Source organism: Python bivittatus, unplaced genomic scaffold (genome assembly GCF_059951505.1).
Source record: "Python bivittatus isolate LINGU-HERP-01145 unplaced genomic scaffold, Pbiv_v1 ctg000020_np1212, whole genome shotgun sequence".
Lineage (NCBI taxonomy): Eukaryota > Metazoa > Chordata > Lepidosauria > Squamata > Pythonidae > Python > Python bivittatus.
This window is the reverse complement of record NW_028277030.1, coordinates 98,704,438-98,720,882: the sequence shown is the minus strand read 5'-3', so window position 1 is coordinate 98,720,882 and position 16,445 is coordinate 98,704,438. Positions and strand designations below refer to the sequence as shown.

General features: G+C 40.5%; 1 protein-coding gene across 6 annotated transcripts in view; it reads right to left on the bottom strand.

Moving 5' to 3' along the window:
* Nucleotides 1–16,445, bottom strand: part of TMEM63B (transmembrane protein 63B) — an 81,359-nt gene that overhangs the window by 26,904 nt on the left and 38,010 nt on the right. For 4 of the 6 annotated variants that reach the window (XM_088145104.1, XM_088145108.1, XM_088145109.1 and 1 more), the window contains 4 exons: nt 10,905–11,106; nt 9,148–9,231; nt 6,564–6,598; nt 1,642–1,732 (listed from right to left, as the gene is read on the bottom strand). In XM_088145104.1, coding sequence (XP_088001230.1) covers nt 1,642–1,732; nt 6,564–6,598; nt 9,148–9,231; nt 10,905–11,084 — 390 coding nt within the window. In that variant the 5' untranslated portion in view covers nt 11,085–11,106. Of the gene's footprint in view, nt 1–1,641; nt 1,733–6,563; nt 6,599–9,147; nt 9,232–10,904; nt 11,107–14,883; nt 15,018–16,445 lie in introns of those variants that run through there. The other 2 variants (XM_088145117.1, XM_088145124.1) reach the window with 2 other exon arrangements.

Sequence of the window (16,445 nt, the reverse complement as noted above, 5' to 3'; positions counted from 1 at the left end):
TGAAAATAGGACTGCTTTAGACTGTTTCAGAGATCAGGATGGTTTTCTGAAAGATAAATAACAAGACGTTCTTACTGCATAAATGTGTTTTTGCTGCTACTGATTTATATGTAACGATACATATATAATTAATAACAGTGAACTCAAGTGACAAGCATTGACAAATGACCAAAATGGAGGTGTGGGGGAAAAAAGAGGGATTGATTAACAAGCTCTGGATTCACCTGAGGTTAGCTAAAATACAATTTAAAAAAACAACTGAAGGAGGCAACTCTTCCTCTTCAATAGGACAATGTAAAGCAAGTATGCTTAGCTGCCCTGGAAAATTCTGTACTTGAGAAGGCAGGTCTGATCGAACTAGGGGACTTTGATATTTAGATTTGGGCATCATCTCTGGATTGTATTTAAATTGCAGCGTTAAGCAAGCTTCACCAGCTTGCCTTAGTATGAGCTGCTGTTGCTGTAGCAGCAAATGTGGAGCTCAGAACTTTCTTCTGCCATTAAGCAGCAGTCTTAGATGAAAGACGTGTCTAGCACACTTTCAATAAGCAAACCATCTCTATGAGCTAACAAGTAGGGCAAGAGATCAACAGCATTTGCCTCTTCTCTGTCACTTCTGTTCTCTCAATAGTGGAATCAGATAGTTTTAGAGTCTTGACTCTTACAGTCCTATGGGAGTCATCCTTTAGGTAGCAATGAGTTGGATCCAGATGTAGATGTAGTGATTATAACAGCTGTATTCTATCAACAACCAGTACTGGATTGAACTCAATATAGAGGTAATACGTTTGCTCTGCTGCATTGTGGCTCCTTTCTGCCCATTCTGTGAAGTGGGACCCTTGATGTCTATTCTGAAGCCCTGCCCTGAAAGTATCACTGCATTCAGCATACAGAGGTATGAGACCTTGGATCACGGATCATGTTCCATTTAAGCTCTTGTGACTGAAACTGGGGTGGAACAAGCAGGATGAAAGAATGCTTCTAGAGAAGATATAGTAGAAATGGCCTGATAGTAAATGGGATATGAAGATTCTCTCATACCAGCTATCTTTGGAGATTTATAATTGTCTTTTACTTTCTGGAGGAAAGGAGGGCAGCTTTTGTTTATACTAGTGGTATGCAAAATGTTCCAAGTTCAAAACATTTCAAGCTCAAAATGCCCCATTTTAAGCTAGAAATAACTGTCCTGACCTTACCAGCAGTGCTCCCACAGAGTTTCAATTATTCTAGAAGTGTTGTGAAGCTGGGAATGCTTCCAGCCTAACTGGAACATTTCTGATAAGACTGGAACAACCCTATTTAAACTTGACATGGACGTTGCATGTTTATATAACCCAGTTTATATAACCCCCTGCTATTACCTACATTTTCCAAATTGTTTAGTTTGCTATATTTTATTGATTTGTTACTTCCTTTAATATATGTTTGTGTGATCTGTATTCCTTGTACTGAGATAGAAGGGATGGATGTAAAGATTTTCATTAAAAGGGTTAGGTGCTTTGACTATGGCATTTCCACTTTCTGAATCACAGTTGTTCCTTTTACACCTGGGAAAGTGGTTGCATCAAATTTTTTGCTATCCTGAAAAGAACTGGCTGCATCACAGCTGGAAAAACCAAACTTTCATTTGCTGCCACTCACGTTATCTCTTTGGTCGAAATCCACCGAGCTGGAGACAGAAGTGAGGCGTTCATAGCGATCATGGCTATCAGAGTGTAGAGCAGACGCAACACTGAAATGACAACAGAAAAGCCTGTTAAATGAAGCTCACAGAAGCATAAAAGAGGAGAACCCAAAGATCAGGACAGTTAATGCAAGGCAGTTTGGCCCAGGCAAGATGAAGAGAAAACCTCCAGAGAGGGCAGAAAGCAAAAGAGAAAAGCCATTAGCAGAGATTGCCCCTCTCTTTCCTTTCCCTCAGATCCAGTGCATATACATCTGTGATAGAGCTAACTCTACTAGGCTCTATTAAAGCAGGTGGAGCCACGGTTTAGATATGGATAGTTCCAATCCTTGACTGAAAGATGCTTCATAAGCAACACTGTGCACACCAAAAGCACAAGGTACACTCTGACCAATTAACATTTGGTAAGAATTCTACAACTGTGGTAGAATCTCTAAATTTGCATAATTTACTCTATTTTGACACATCATGGAGTGGGTCAAAGAGAAATGCAGGCAATAAAGCCCCATTCCCAAGTACTGGAATCTCATGCAGTCACCCACTGAGATTCCAGCAGCACTGACCATGTGTTGCTGAGCATATCTAAGCAGAGGGACATGTATTTCTTCACTGAAATGTCTTCTGGATGCTAAGAGCTGTACCATGCACCACATTTTACATTCATTACTTTGGCACAATTGCAATGTACAAATGGCCCTGTTCACGAGCTAACAAATCCTCACAGAAATTAATGGTGCGGCAGCTGTCCAATCTCCGTGCTTGCAACAAAAACAGTAAATAACACCTCATCAATTGCAGGATAATGGCTACTTTGCAGGGAAATGGCAGCTGATGAAGTAGTGCCCTGTGGCCTAATCATCTGCTTTACATATTTGCAAACTTATAGAGCACTTTTATAGCTTAAAAAAGGCAATTGCAATAAATAAGGATGAAACACTGAAAATGGTCTTCCAATCTGCAGCCTAGGAAAAAGAGAGGGGCTTCCATTCTCCAATTTGCTGTGCTACCACAAGGCCTGATCAGGGATGCCATAAGAATGCAGGTACCGTCTATCTATCACATGCACAGGATAGAAGCGATCCAAATGTCCATCACCTCCTTCGCAGCTAAACTCATACATGGGAGCAACAAGATACAGAAGAGGAGAAAAAGGGTTACACCTGCCTCAAAAGATGAATGAATGAGAGGGGTATGAATTAAGAACTGTTCAGCTGTGAGGGTTTGCGTATTCCTTCTTGTGAACCAGCAGCCAGGAGGCTTCCTACAAAATTATTAGCAGACAATACAAACATAGACATAGACACAGACATAGCCACCAAGAAAGAAAGAAAACCCACATCCCGCCAACACAAAAGACACATTTAATCTAAGGAACTTAATATAACAGTCTAGTAAAGGATGTCAAATTAATAAGAATTAAGAAAATGAAAGTGTTAGTGCAATGTGATGTACAAAGTGAACAAAAATTGGAATGGAAAATCTTTTGGAGCAGGTAAATTTAAATATCACTGCCAAGGATTTATACAATTATACAACATATTGTATAAACTGAATACAATTAGAAAATTGGAACTGAAAATCTAGTCTGTGGTACATCTTTTGGATGCATAATAATTACATTTGAATTACTGTATAATATTGGTTTTTAATGTATGTGGTGTTCAATATGTTATTAAAAAGCGATTTCTACCATTTTACTAATTAATTAAACTGATTAACCCCTTCCTTTATCTGCATTAAATCTTATAAGGATCAGAAATAGGATTTCTTTCTGCTTCTTTTTAAAGCTCAAATACTAATGTTTATACAGCAAGTATCAAAATTTCTTATGAACAAATTATAGAAGGAACCCAGTTGATTTCAGGAAACTTGAAATGACTTCTCCAAAAGCTTAGCATTCTGTGACAGAAGAACCTGGATATAGTGCAATTTACTGGGGGCACGGAGCAGGTGTCATGTCCATTGGCCATGTTGACAGGGGTTACTGGAAACTGTGGTTCAAGACATACAAAAGCCAGCAGGTTGCTTACATGTGTATTTTTATGTTCATGGGTTTCTTAATCCATAACAGTCCTGCCTACCTGTGAGGCTGTCAAGATGTGTTTGCAACCAGTCCAAGCAATTCAGCCCTTTTCATGCTTTGAGTCTTAAGGAGGAAATACTCCTTGTGACTTTCAGTGCAGGAAGCTTCTGCTAGATTGATGCTTAAGAGTTTTGTAATGAGGGTCTTAAAGATATACCACACTAATCAAACCATACAATGTTTGACTTAATCTTTTCTGTAAAAGCCCATGGATCTTCATGGAGGAAGGCTGGAGCTTTTATTACATGACCTCGCAAGAATCTGGAAAGGTATTAGAGATTGGGCAACTGCAAACAACTGCTAACACCTGCTCTATGTTGACTGAAACCAGAAAACCAAATATTTAATGAAATACTGATCAGGATGAATATGATCCTATTTCCTCCTCCTCTAATCAGAGAATATTTGTCAGTACAGTTTTGAATTGCCTATATATTCATTTGCACAGTCACAAAATGTGACCTTGGTTGATCTCAAAAAGCTAAGCTGGAGTAGGATCCAGCTAATACTTAACTGCCAACTGTATATTAACAAGCTAAAAAAAATTTCAGAAGAAAGCAATGGCAAATCATTTCTGTATCATTGTCAAGAAAATGGCATGGATGTGTCCATGAAGATGTCAAGGAGCTGAGGTTGACCTGAAGGAGATCTTCTCTTTTACCTTGTAATGTACTGCTGCGCATAAAAAAGTAGACATGGAAAGCATCTGGCCACAAGGGAGAGCCAGAGGATAGTATGTTACCAGGCAGATTTCAGTAGTGTAAGAAGTGATGGTGGGTGATGTAAGAAGAGGAAACTTGAGTGTGGATCCCAGCAGGTCTGTCAGCCTCCTAGACCTCTCTAAGCATGGATGGGCCCTTTTGGGTATTCAGCTGCCCCTCTCCTCATTCCTACTGAAAATTAAGACATAGCACCACGTCTTGGTCTTAAGCAAGGAACCTACACTAGAAACTGACCAAAGGAGATATATAATCTTAATCTTATGGGTCTATAATTCTGTAGTGTTATAAACTGCTCACGACTGTTTCCCATTTGAAGACTTCTCTACTTCTTCTGCTAGAGTTCTATCAGATTCACAGACAAAAGTAAAAAAACAAAACAAAAGACCAAACACTGGTGAATGCTCCTTTGTATTATATTTCCTGGAAGTTTCATCATGCAGGCAGGACAAGCCACAGGCAAGAAGCAGTGTAGGGAAACTATTTTCTGTGTTAATGGCCTTGGTGTCACCAGACCTTTATTTGGTTGAGTTACATATGTAGGTTCTGTCTTTCCACTTCGGAAAAAAATATGAAGTTATACTAAAGAAAATCTCTGAACTCGCTGGATCTTGAATTCATCACCAACAAATACAAATATTTGGGCCTTGGGCAAAGATCCCCTCTCCCCAGCCTCTTGTGCTGCCTTACATGCTCTTGATTCCCATCCTCTCAGTGAAAGAGGGTGGGAGCAAGGGAGCAGCAATGGAATCCGGGGCAGCTGCTTCTACTGAGTTGCCCTCTCTCTCCACAGCAAGTGAGAAACTGGCAACCAGGCTGTTGAGAGAGATCCTCTAATAGGTACAGAAATGTGCATCCAAGATCATCTGAAGGAATTTGGGAACTCCCCACCCCCACCCCATTCCCATCTAAGAGAATAATTTTGATCATATGGTCACTTGTCTATTCATCCATCCATCCACACACCCACACACACTCACATGGACATACATACTGTATATCTACACACACACACACACACACACACACACAGAGGAAGATTTGGTGAGTGAATTTTTTGTGTGTGTTCCCTATCCCAATCCACCAACAGCAAAATAATGCAGACTTTGGTGGAATCATGGCAAAAAGGAAAGCTGCACTACTGGATGGTGCTTTTTAATACTGGGCTTACGTTTAAAATGTATGCAAAGATCAAAAGGAACATTTTAAAACACAATCAGAACTACGCTGGATGAGATCAAAGGTCCAGATAGTCCTATATTCTGTTCTAGTGGCCAATCATAGAGAAATAATTCATGCTCTCCCCAAACTCTTACTGGAGATAATATACTGGCATCATGGCAAAAAGCCATCAAAAGCTTTATCTTCCTTGAATTTATCTAATGCCCATTTAAAGTAATCCAAAGTAGCTGCTGTCTCTGCTTCTTGAATTGCATAATTTAAGCATGTGTTCTGTGAAATTAGATACTCTTTTTCCCTGAACCCTCTTATAAATGGTGGAAGGACAGAGGATTTTTACAATTAATACATAAATAATCCAGACTAGGTCATTAGGATTCTGTGGATTATTCTGACACCAAATTTTGAGAAAACAACAAGTAATAAGACCTTGCCCATCACAGTCTATCCTGCCAATATCAACTAAAATGCTTCCTATATCGGTCTACTCTATAAACTTCTAAATTAGTAATAGTGTTTAAATTTGGGTACAGTGATAACATACCTGTCCATGGCAATCCTCTCTATTACTCCTCCCCCCCAAGTTCTTGTTTACACCATTAACTTTTATACAGTGCACCCCAATCTGGTGCTTTCTGGATATGGGGGACTGCAGCCCCCATCATAACCCATTGTCAGCACAATCTATAATGGGTAACATCTGGAATGCTCCAGGTCAGGAAAGACTCATGAAGTACAAAGGGCATGGGCAAGTAAATGTGCAGTGATCAATGTGTACACCAAAATAAAAGAAATCAAACCCTTGTTTCCAAAAAGATTAGTCCCAAAGCAAAAGGAGGACATGGTAAAAGCAGTGGCAGAAAAGAGAATTAAACACGCTGAAAAACCCACAACGTACTATTCCCTTTCCTCTTGCTCCTGTTGCCAGCGTCGCTGCCTGAGAACAGAAGAAAAATAATTAAAATTAAAAGAGAGAGAGAGAGAGAGTTACCAACAGGTTACTGTCTTAGTAAAGAGTCAGGATCCTCCTCTCCCACAGGCTGACATTTTACGGTCCTAGGAAAGAAACATTTCACCAAGTCTGACCAGAAAAAAAGAAATAAACTTTGTTTTATAGCTTACTCACTGTGCAACATTGGAAAGATGTTTCTGGACTGCGACTGACTTTCTGAACATTTCTCTGCTCTCTCTGAAATCAGTTCTGCCTTCCTATCAAATCTGACTTGCATTTGCTTCTTCAAATTTCAAATGTTAAACCAATGTGGTTGCATAAACATCTCAAGCCAGAGAAATAAGAAATAAGATTCTGCAGAAACACAGTGCATAACCCCAAGATGCAGTTAATAGCTGCAGATGAAAACTATAAATGCAAAAACAAACTAGCTGGTATTCTCGAGTCTCCCCTTTAGAAATACTGTCATCCCAAGAGAAAATAAAGTTTACGTACACATACTCACTTCATACTCACTTGTTGGGGTTGGAACTTTCCCTTTTTAAAACCCTACTTTAAACTTCTCTATTCCATCTTATCACCCTGAACTACATACATACATACTACATACATATATTTCACACTATCTCCAAAGGCAATTCCAGGGTAGTGATTACAAGACAAGAGGCACAAAAACATATCAGCTAACAAATACCAACCAACCAAACTATAATTAGTTGAGACTAATTTCAATAAACTTTCAAGGATTTCAATACAATTGTCTCAAAATGCCTGGGGAAATGATAGATTCTCCCTCTTTTGAGGATAAGAAGCAGACAATAACTGTCTACGATGGATGATACCACAGCCAATCTCCTGTATCAGCAGAGGTTAGGCCAGATAGTCTCCCTCCACATCGTATTATTTAATTTTACTAAGCATCTCTGCTTCCCATTGCAGATTTGTACCAATATACATAAGCACCAATGACAATAACAGTTATTTCTCTCCCCTTCGGTTCAGTAAAGTTATAATTAATGATGTACTGTTTGATCCAAACTTTGGTGCTACAACCTTCTGACTCAAGATACCCCACTACTTGTAACCAGGCATTCTTGCCAGTTTTTATTTTGGCAGACTGAAAGTTGTAATGTCTGTATCAATAAAAGCACCACATGTTGCTCCAGAATTCACTGGAAAATTAATGTCCATAAAAGCAAAGATCTGCCTTCTGTGGCAAACTATTTTGCAGGCTAAGAAAAAGTTGTTATCTTAGCTTTGCTTATCTGTTAACATTTTTTCTATATTGTGCATACCATCTGTAAGCAAGTTCACTCTCTGTCTCTGGGACTGAGAGTTACCAGGACTCTGAATGACAAATCCTACTGACACTGCAGTTGCATTTGGTAGAAAAAAAATATCAAGAAGTGCTTTCTCAGTAGTTAAGCCCAAACATAAGACCATTCTTGCTTTGTACCTTGACTGTTGATCACTGAAACTTTTGAGTTACTAAGACTTATGAGTCTCATTTGTTAAATGAGTTTTAAAAACCGTTTTTAATAACACCTCCCCCACCCCATGATGATGATGATGATGATGATGATGATGTTGATGCAAAGCATTCAGTATTTTTGTCATCCTTAATGCTATTAGTGGAAAAACAGCATAGGGTATAACAGAACATGCAATACAATATGATACAATGCAGTACAATCCAAAACAACAAGAGGGACAAATATGACAGAGGAGAATACTCTTCTTGAGAATCTGTTTTAGGAAGGGAAATCCCAGGACTGCAGGCCAGAGTTCATTTGGATCAAGGTGGTAGACATATAAATAAAGACTGGGAAATTTAAAAAGAATCCTGGATTTTGGCAATGGCAAACACATCTGTACTGCCCCCAAGAACCCTAAGTAGACATGTCTGTGTAGTTGACAGAGGTCAAGTTCAACTCAAAGAAGTCTTCATTTTTGATTAAAATTAAATATAGTCAATATAATGACTCCCTTTATGTTTAACATTTCCCATTTTCCCATTAAAAACTACAATCCAACAGGTTTCTGCTAGAGGGGCATGGCGGCCATTCAAGACTTTGGAGAAAGTACAGGCCGTGCCTCTTCAGTTTGGTCTTTATGAAGAGGGATCAGGCTGGACTTTCTGCTATGCCATAGCCTTATGTTTACAACAACTATGACTTGAGACATCAGGTGGGATCCAAAGAATTGAGCAAGCCATACGATACATCAGAATGGGTGTCTTAGCAGATGCTAATCTCCAGGGCACACATTTTCTTTTTATTTCATTTTTAAATTAAGAGGCATTTTTCCCCAAATTTGTGATATGTGCAGAACTCTTTAAAACAAAAGAATCAAGCTGTTTACTAGGCATGCACAAGTCCTTGGGGTACCTGAGTAGCTCTCTGAGCAACCAAGTCTTGAGTTGTTGGCTAGCAAGAGTGCTTCAAGAATTCTTCCTAACCTCAGCCCAGCTGTTATTTGACCCCAAAAGATGTTTCTCCACTCCCTAGTTAAAAAAAAAAAAAAGTTTTACTTGCCTGTCAGCATCAGTTACCAGTGCCAGACGTCCATAATCCCAGGCCACTTTGCGCAAAATAGAAAAAACAAACAGCAGTGCCTGTAGAAAGGCAAACAAGGAAATATAAGGCAAAAGTCCCCCTGTTTGGCAATGATCCCTGCCCAGCCTGTAACACCATCCCAATTCTGTACCCAAAAATACTCTGCAAAGAAGAAATAAATTCCTCCATATCAAAACACAGGACCTCATCACTGGAAAAGCCAAATTTGCCAAGTCATATCACAAAAGAGGCTTATCTGAACTGCATAAAAGACAAACATGAATGTGCATTTGGCCTGCTAACCTAAAAAGGGATACAGACCAATTTTCTGCCCGCACTTCGACTCTGATTGGGTGGACATTGCTTCAACCATTGGCACCAAGCACAGATTTTTCAGCTAACTTAATTTTCAGTACAAAGATTTCAGACCTCGTGTTTGCCAAATAAGACTTATAGATGTCCAGCATCACCAACTATCTCTTGTACTCAGGAAGCAGAATTTTTATGCCTGATGTGGCAACTTATCCCACTCCACAGTTTTCAGGAATTGAACCTCCTTCCACAGATGTAGGGCAGGACTGGGGAATCTGCGGCCTTCCAGATTTTGCTGAACTACAATTCTGGGCAGCTTCAATCAGCATGACTAATAATGTGGGAAGCTGGAGGCTATAGTTCAGCCACACCTGAATGGCCATAGGCTCTCTATTCCTTTGGCAGTAACCACAGTGCACAGAAACCTACGTTTCATCTACTTTCAATGTATATGAGACAGCCCAGGTGCTGTTTTTGACAGAGTGCTTTAGAACAAAGGAAGAGCTGAGGTGGGTAGGTGCAAAGGGTTGCTTACTCCTGGCCCCAAACTCCCCTGCTCCTCCAGCTACCTAGGGCTTCAAATCAGTTACTTCTGCTGCCACCATTGAACTTCAGGTGGCAGAGCTGGAAAGAACCTTTACCAGATACTTTTGGAAAGATGGACCACTGTTATGATTGTCTAGGCTGGCAAGATCAGGGGAATCAAACATCAAACTAGGAAACTTTATCAGAATGCAGTGGCATGGGTGCTGGGTGGCACATCCCAGAGGTACCATCGAGCACCCATGCCATTGCATTTGGATAAAGATTTCTAGTTCAGTCATCATTTCCATCATCTCTGTTTTGAAGTAACTACAAAAGTTGCTAATTCAAGGGACTGAGTTTGGGATATAAAGCCTTACATGGCTTAGGCCCAAATTACCGGCAGGCCACCACCTCCTGGACAGTCCATCCCACACTCTTAGATCCCTCTGCAGATCCCACTAGAAATACATTTAACACCAACTAAGTCTGCCTTTTTCATGATGGGTCGTAAATGGTGGAATAAATTGCCACTGGGAATGAGGCCGAGCTATTGGAATGGGTGGAATATATACTGATAAATTATTTACATTGATATTTTGAGAGCTTCTAGCAATCCTGACAATACGCTCTCACATTCCACATGAGTTGCTGACCCTCCTTTGTCCCCCAAAGGGCATTTGTTTGCCTACCCAGGCAAAGCGCCCTTGCACCATGGCTGCCAAACTGCAGTGGAATAACAGAATGAGTACGTGGCCTGCAGAAGGTCCTAGATAAAAAGCTCTAGTTAAAATCAACATGCTGCCTATGTATGAAGTGTCACAGAGACTGTGTGCTTTGAACTGCCTCTGCATGGGATGAACACCTTTGCATCAAGCTAGGGAACAACAGTACTTACAAGAAAGCACATGAAGTCGAGGGCGAGGACAGTGGGTACCCCTCCGAAGGGCAAGCCCTGCAGTACAGTACTGCGGATGCGGGCACTGTAGCAGTAATCCTTGGTGCTGCTGTTGTTGCAGCTGGAGGACCTGCAGGTAGTCCCTGCAGAGCCCAGGGTGACGATCACAAAGGGAAGCATCTCTATTGCTTCATTGTCTTACCTGCAGAAGAAAGAAAAAAACCTGGTTAGAAGCAAAAGGGAAAAATGCCAGCTTACCTAGCAGATCATTTGGACTAGAAAAAACCAAGCAGGATATGGAAGGACTAGTTTCCTGGTTTTTCTCTCCCATCTCCACCTTGGGATAACAGCCTCTTACACTACACAGGTTCAAGAGAAATTGGTAATAAGTTTTGAATGGTCCATCTATGAAAAGTAGAGGCATATTATGAAAGAGATGGGGATGCCTAGCAAACTTTCTCCAACTGCCCCACTTTTGTTCCTGTAAATTAAACAAATGCTGGTTGCAGATATATTAAGGCCACACTCCCAGGCATTCTTGTGGAATAAATCTAAATTTAAGTAATTCTCTTTGAAAACAATTCCAATTTGTTATAATTCCTACGTATGTATGAGTCTGACTAGAAGCAATTAAGGATCTCTCTAATCCAGCATTTGACTTTTCTGAGCACTGGTCAGCTGTCCTCAGAAGCCTGTAAGCTGAGCGAGAAGGTTGCATTCTGCTGTGCTAGCATTTGATATTCAGCGGCATGGTGCTTCTGAGCAGGGACCTTCCATTTTAACTATTGTTTCTTACAGCCAACATTTATTGTCATCATTGTATTAGTTCACAATCAAGTGGCACAGAGTTAAAACATCAACATTTTTAGTACTGACTTATTTATTTACTGATCTTACATGCCACTGTGACCAAAGATATTGTTTGTCCCCAAGAGACCAGACCTTTCTGTTCCCTGATGGGTACATCCTTGAGTCTCACCAATAAGCTCCTTCTACTAGGCTAACAATTTACTTCTCTTCCTTTTGACAACTGCCTCCAAGAATCATTGCCTGGAAAAAAATGAGCTTGCTTAAATGCCCAAGACTGAAAATAAGACTGCAGGATACTCTTTTTGATGAGATACCATGCAGATAGAATCCCATACCATTTTTATAATCTGTAGCGTTTAAGGCAGTGTTTGTCACTAGCCTTTCAGAAAATGACTCACTGTTTGGGAAACATGTGAGACCGTATAAAAAATATCTGCCCATGTTTTGATAGTGGTAGTGGAGTTTCATCTCCTTTACCTGTACTACATTGAAACATGTCCTTCTAATCCTGGAGGTTTCATGGACCTCAAGGACTCACTGAAATTTCTCTAGGTCATACAGGAGCATGGGTTTTTACCCTAGCAAGTGTACATGGACAAGCATAACGTTCATTCTGTCCAACTGATCACAAGTGTATGGCCACAGCCTACCCTTCTGCAGAGAATATGGATCGGCACAGGAAAGCTACTAAGGCCAATCCAACTAAGAAAGAAAAGGAAATAGGAAATGTGCCTCTAGTAAGATGTTTAAATTTAGTCAGTGTTGCTGATCCTGATCTAAATTAAATCTGTGAAACCTATTTCCTCAAACTCAGAGGTGCCTTGGCACAGCAAACTGAGTCTAATGTTAAAGCTGCCCAGCTGAAGTCTGATTCTTTCATGTTGTTTTATAACTCGAAAAACACAAAACATCATCCCAGCAGTGGAAACTGGCAGCTGAATATGCTTCATTATAAAACCTGCAGTGTCACATCACTGGAGTCCCCCCCTTGCTTTTTCTAATTAATTCCTTCTGGCTTTGAATGAGGCTGACTCACATGGATGCAGGCTGGCAAAAGAATGGTAAACAAAGGGCCATGCAGGATATTGATTGACAGGCAGTGCACATACAGGGAATCACCATCTGGCTGGGACTCAGCTTACTTAATAAGAGGCACAAAGGATCTGGGAAGAGAGCCATGTTATGCATTAAATTCAAAGATGGGATGCAGAGGTAGGGAGAGGGGCTGCTGTAGCTCTAGATGGACAAAAAGACAAAAAGCAAAACAGCAAGGTTGAGATCTGAGAGTGCAAGTGGGAGTCAGCACTGTGAGGATCCTCTGGGGAATAAATACTAAGACAAAGGCCAGCAGGAATGGATAACCCTGGATAAACTATGAGTAACCCTTCAGAAGAAAAAGGGTTACTTCCCTTTACCACAGAAGGAATTTACAATGAAAAGACAGTGGCAGATTAGCATGGAGCTAAAATGCACAGACACTGCTCCTGTTCTGGATGTGAGATAAAACAAAGCAGAACCACTACTAAGGCCGTGGATTTGATGGCCTCTTTTTCAACATGGATACAAAGAACTGCACAATGGGTTCTAATTTACATGGAGCAAGTACAGTCTCAAAGAAATGAACAGGACCTATGTTTTGAGTTCAAATGAATGGGTTAGGGGAAGAAACTCAACTTCTGGATGTGCTGAGATCACAGTTCCCAGAGAATCCCCTCAGTGTGGCCAGACTGGAGAAGCTTGTTTTAAAATGTTTGGGCTGGCCATTTGGGATACTTAGCATATTCTTGCCCCATCCCTCATCTGTTAGCTGTGTCACTTCCTCTGAACGAAACAGGCAGCACCACACAAGCATACAGGTAAGGTAGTCCTCAACTTATGATCAAAATAGGGATTGGAAAATTTGTCATTAAGTGGTGCAGTCGTTAAGCGAGGCACTCTGTGACCACACCCGATTTTACAACACTTTTTGCGACAGTTGTTAAGCAAATCATTGCAGTCATTAAGGGAATCATGGGGTTCCCCATTGATTTTGCTTGTTGAAAGCCAGATGGGAAGGTCACAAATGGCGACCACATGACCCTGGGACACTGCAACCATTGTAAATACATGCCGGTTGCCAAGCGCCCAAATTTTGATGTGACTGTGGGGATGCTGCAATGGTTGTAAGTGCAAGGACTGGTCATAAATCATTTTTTTTGGTGTTGTTATAACTTTGAACAGCAACTAAATGAAAGATCGTAAGTCAAGGACTACCTGTAGTCTATTCTGCTTCAACTTCTCCAAAAAGCTTCTATAGCGAAGGCTGTTCTCTCCCTCTTCTTACCATACTCACATTAGACCATCCAACTCAAAATACAGTCACAGACTGCCCATCTTAGGTTGTGAACCAGCCACTCTGGTCTGAGCGTCAGGGAATGTTTAAAAGAGGTCCGTACATGGAACAGGAAGGATATAGTTTTATAAGTCCCATAAAATTAAGCTCAGAGAGCCAGTTTGGTGTAGCGGTTAAAACATCAGGCTAGAATCTGGGAGACTGTAGTTTTAGTCCCACCTTAGGTACAAAGCCAGCTGGGTGACCTTGGACTAAGTGTACCAGGCCATCTCAACTGCCTGCAACTAAATGGTTCTAAATTGGGAAAAGAGTAACCAAGGTTGTTTATGTCATCTTGTTTATTTAATTTATATGCAGAATATATAATGAAAAATGCTGGACTAGAAGAAATAGCAACTGGGAAAAACATCAACAACAAATATAATATGCTGGACTGGATGGAAACAAGGAAAACTTAAACTATGATTGAACCAAGAACCTGATCTGCCACTCAATATTAAAGAAAACCAAAATTACATTGATAGGCAATACCAATCCAGCGTAGATAGGTGGAAAAGAAGTTGAAGTAGTTACAGACTTTATATTCCTAGGCTCAACAGTTCAGAGAGACAGTGATTACAGTGGTGAAATAGAAACCAGCTACTTGGGAGAAAGATTATGGCAAATCTGGACAAAATATTAAAGTGCAGAAACATCACACTGACATTGTACATGCTATCAAGGCCGTGGTATTCCCAGCTGAAACATATGGCTGTGAAAGGTGGCCCATGTGAAAGGCTGAAGAAAGAAAAATAGATACATTTGAATTGTGGTGCTAGAGAAAATTATTGAGAATACCTTGGAGCACCAGAAGAACAAACAATTCAATTCTGAAGTAAAATTAGATTCCTTGCTGGAAGCGCTGATTATGAAGTTAAAGATATTTTGGACACCAAACGCAAAGGAAGGAATCACTGGAGAAGTCCCTGATGCTGAGAAAAATCGAAGGCATTCAAGAGAGGCTGATGGATGACAAGGTGGTTAGATATTATCACTGATGACACAAGCATAAGCTTACAAGAACTTAAAGCAATTAATGACAGACAATTCTGGCAAACTGATGTCTGTTGGATCATGAAGAGTTGGAAGGTACCGAACAACAAAACTGTGAATGCATTGCTTTTTTAAAAGAAGTATTAATGTTACATAATGTGTAACAATATAATCAGTAGAGTTCTACGAATGCTACTTCTACATCATGTAAAGCATAAGAAATACAATAATATCAAGTGATAAAAATCAGCAGCTATCCTTATTTGCACTAGCTTATAAATACAACTTGAACGTTTTCTTTATTCATCAATTTCATATATGAGAAACAAGCAGAGAAATTATATCTATACAATTATTGACATATGTGAAGAAACCAGTTTTTTTCCAAAGCTTCTTAATATATCCTCTAATGATTCTGACCTTATAGATCCGACATTCTAGCAAAGCATGTCCTGGACTTTGTAAGCCAGTTTTGAATAGAGAAATCTTTTCCAGTGAAATATTACTCCTGCCATAGCAACCAAAGTCAATATTTGAGTCACAAACGACTCTACAATTATTTAACATCATCAACGGATTCCAGTCTATAGGTTGGGCTATAACTTTAGTAATCTCAGGAAATACTGAGATCAAAAAATATGTACCACAGTGCAAGATAATCAGCTACATAAGCATGTCCCTCCAGCAACTAACAAAATCCCTGTGTCATGGGACAGTCTGTGTAGCAAAGGAACTCTCCCAAAGGGTTCTGTTTCTGCCACTCTTTTAGCCCCACCCTGGGACAGTCCAACAGGGATAGCATCAACAGGCTCTTGCTCAGTCCTCATCTGACTCACCCAAGGCACGGGCAGGCTGACTCACCCAAGGTCAAGTTCTTGCATATGCATAACTTCTGACATTAGAGCGCAGCCAACTATTTTTATCCTGCTTCTCCTCCAAGACCACAAAGGGGGTTCTGTGTTTTTTATTATTATTATTTTAACCCAACAACCTCCCTGTGAAGGCGACTGGGCTCAGAAAGTGTCCCAGTGAGTTTCCAAGGCTGAGGGTAGACTCTTCCTGCAGGAGCATGAACCAATCCACCAACCACAAACTCACCACACCTCTTAAACATCTCCCATCATTCCTGTGGCACTTCCACCCTCTTTCTGACTTCATTGGTAACAACTTGCTGGTCTGATTCTACAGCCGTGAAAGAGGGAAAAGGTGCTGTGACTTCAGGCCCTGCTCAGGTTCTTTTGCAGTTCTCTCTGCAAACAACTTTGCAGCCCTGCCTTCACCAGGAAATGGGAAAAGAGGTGACAGCCAGGGGAGAAGAAAAAAGAGAAGCAGCAAGAGCCACGGCCTGTTCTGTTTTTCAGGTACTG